This window comes from Suillus paluster (genome assembly GCF_016628075.1).
Source record: "Suillus paluster strain FC165 chromosome Unknown EDB91scaffold_331, whole genome shotgun sequence".
NCBI lineage: Eukaryota > Fungi > Basidiomycota > Agaricomycetes > Boletales > Suillaceae > Suillus > Suillus paluster.
The window spans coordinates 8,823-10,748 of NW_024537891.1; the positions used below are offsets into that span (position 1 = coordinate 8,823).

General features: G+C 51.3%; 1 protein-coding gene across 1 annotated transcript; it reads right to left on the reverse strand.

Annotated features, from left to right (window-relative positions):
• Positions 1-345: 345 nt before the first annotated feature.
• Positions 346-1,631, reverse strand: EDB91DRAFT_1089372 (uncharacterized protein; the record flags this gene model as incomplete). Its single annotated transcript, XM_041316572.1, has 6 exons — positions 346-455; positions 503-571; positions 649-912; positions 965-1,106; positions 1,162-1,407; positions 1,455-1,631. 6 exons carry the CDS (start codon positions 1,629-1,631, stop codon positions 346-348), a joined length of 1,008 nt encoding a protein of 335 aa, XP_041168667.1.
• Between the last annotated feature and the right edge of the window lie 295 nt (positions 1,632-1,926).

Below are 1,926 nucleotides of genomic sequence, written 5' to 3' on the forward strand. Positions count from 1 at the left end.
CAGACGAAAGCCCGCATTTCAGTGACAACCATGACAGGATTAGAAGACGCCGCACTTGACCACTTAGCACTGGAAGAAGTAGACGATGAAGACACCAACCCTAACACTCCTTAACCCGCTCCCGTCCGCTGAATGAACCGCAGAATATACTACAAACATAGCAATAATCATACTGACACTCCCTCCCTTTCAATATTTTACCCCGGGGTTCGACCAGCGATCACTCATTATCTTCCACCATACACCGACCCAGACATATTCATAACAACACCCCAGATCCCAAGTCATCATTCCACTTATTTATCTATTTATGTGCTGATCCCACTAACGATATCTTACCACTTTTTATTTTTGAATGCGCTCTACAGCAGAGCGCCCCTTCTTGTATTTAAGCCGAACAAGATCAAGCCGCGAGAAGTGGAAGCCGATCGAAGAAGACAAGTCGGGCATGCACCCTGCACCGATGCAATTTTTATGTTTTCTCCTATCCAATTATACTTACCACCGATCTCTTTATCGTATTTCAGGCACTCAGTGGACTTGGATATGGATATGGGATCGCAAATCGGCGCTAACGGCCGCAGTTATATTCAACAAAGCCAGGAATACGCAACTGTTTACAGCAGAAGAGATCGCAACATTACAGACCAGGATACAAGGACTCGTGCAATATGCGCAGCCGCTCCCCATGCTCCCACAGTTTGGCCGATGACCCTTTCGCCTTTGCTTCCAAAGCACGAAGCTCCTGGGCTGCACGAACAGCCGCACGATCAATCACCACTGCCCCGCCCCTCCTTACATGCTGTACGCGTGGAGTCGGCTCTTCCGCGGCTGTGTATTGATCGTCATCATCGTCGTCACCGAGATCAATAACGTCCGACCACTTTGAGGACGAGGCCTCAGGTTTCATGGCTGAACGAGAAGTTAGTGAGGGAGCCAAGGACGCTTAAAACAAGATACATACCATCCAAGAGAGAGCAAGGCTTTTTCGCGGTGATGCACCCAGAGCATCGCCCGCCCACGGGACCTCTGCACACACACTTCTTCTTCGCCCTTTTGCACAGATCGCACAGCAGATCGTGCGCTATAACACGAGACTGCTTGTCCTAAACAAGAGGAAGAACACGTCAGATCAACCGCAAGAATAACCAAGACACATACCTCGTGAATCGACTTCTTTTTGCCTGCCAACACGCTCTCCGCCTCAGCAGTCATCTCGACATCGGCGTCCACGGGCGTGGCAGATTCCCTTGTCGGTGCTGCACTCTTCAACGTGGCCCCTTGCACTTTGAGCCGAAAGCGCGCTTGCCAGATTTCCGCCTGCTTCTCCACGCCTTGGACATCGCCTTCAAATGACAGAGTCGTTCCAGAAGAGTTCGCGATCTTGGTTGCCGCACACGCACGATCCTAAGGTCGATCGTCAAAATGCTAGACGAACCACATATACCACGCACCATGAGCCCCATCCACCTCCGAAACCAATCGGCCTGTTCTTCCTCAAGCAACTCATTGTCGTCCGGGATACAGTCAGCCTCGTCCTTGATGCGCTGGCAAATGCCGTCCCAATCTGCCCTAAGTTCAATGTCGGGGCACGAGCAAGAGGGGTTGAGGGCAGAGATAGAGAAAGACATGTTGGAAAGAGTTGAAAAAGACGGTTGCCATGGGAAACAAACGAGCGCGCGTTTTATAAAGCCGCATTCGGTGCGGAAACTCCAATTCTTCGACTTCTTTGCATCAGCATCCGTTCAAGTCACGTGACTGACTGAGGACAGTCAGCGTTCAAAGTCCCTGGGAGATGTAGGACGCAGATCGGCACCGACATGGTACTCCCTTGATGTACCGATCCACTGCAATATTCACCCGACCCCACGCGCTCTATCCGACTCCTTGCTGATTGAACTCCCGCCCATGCGTGTTCAAGCCGCT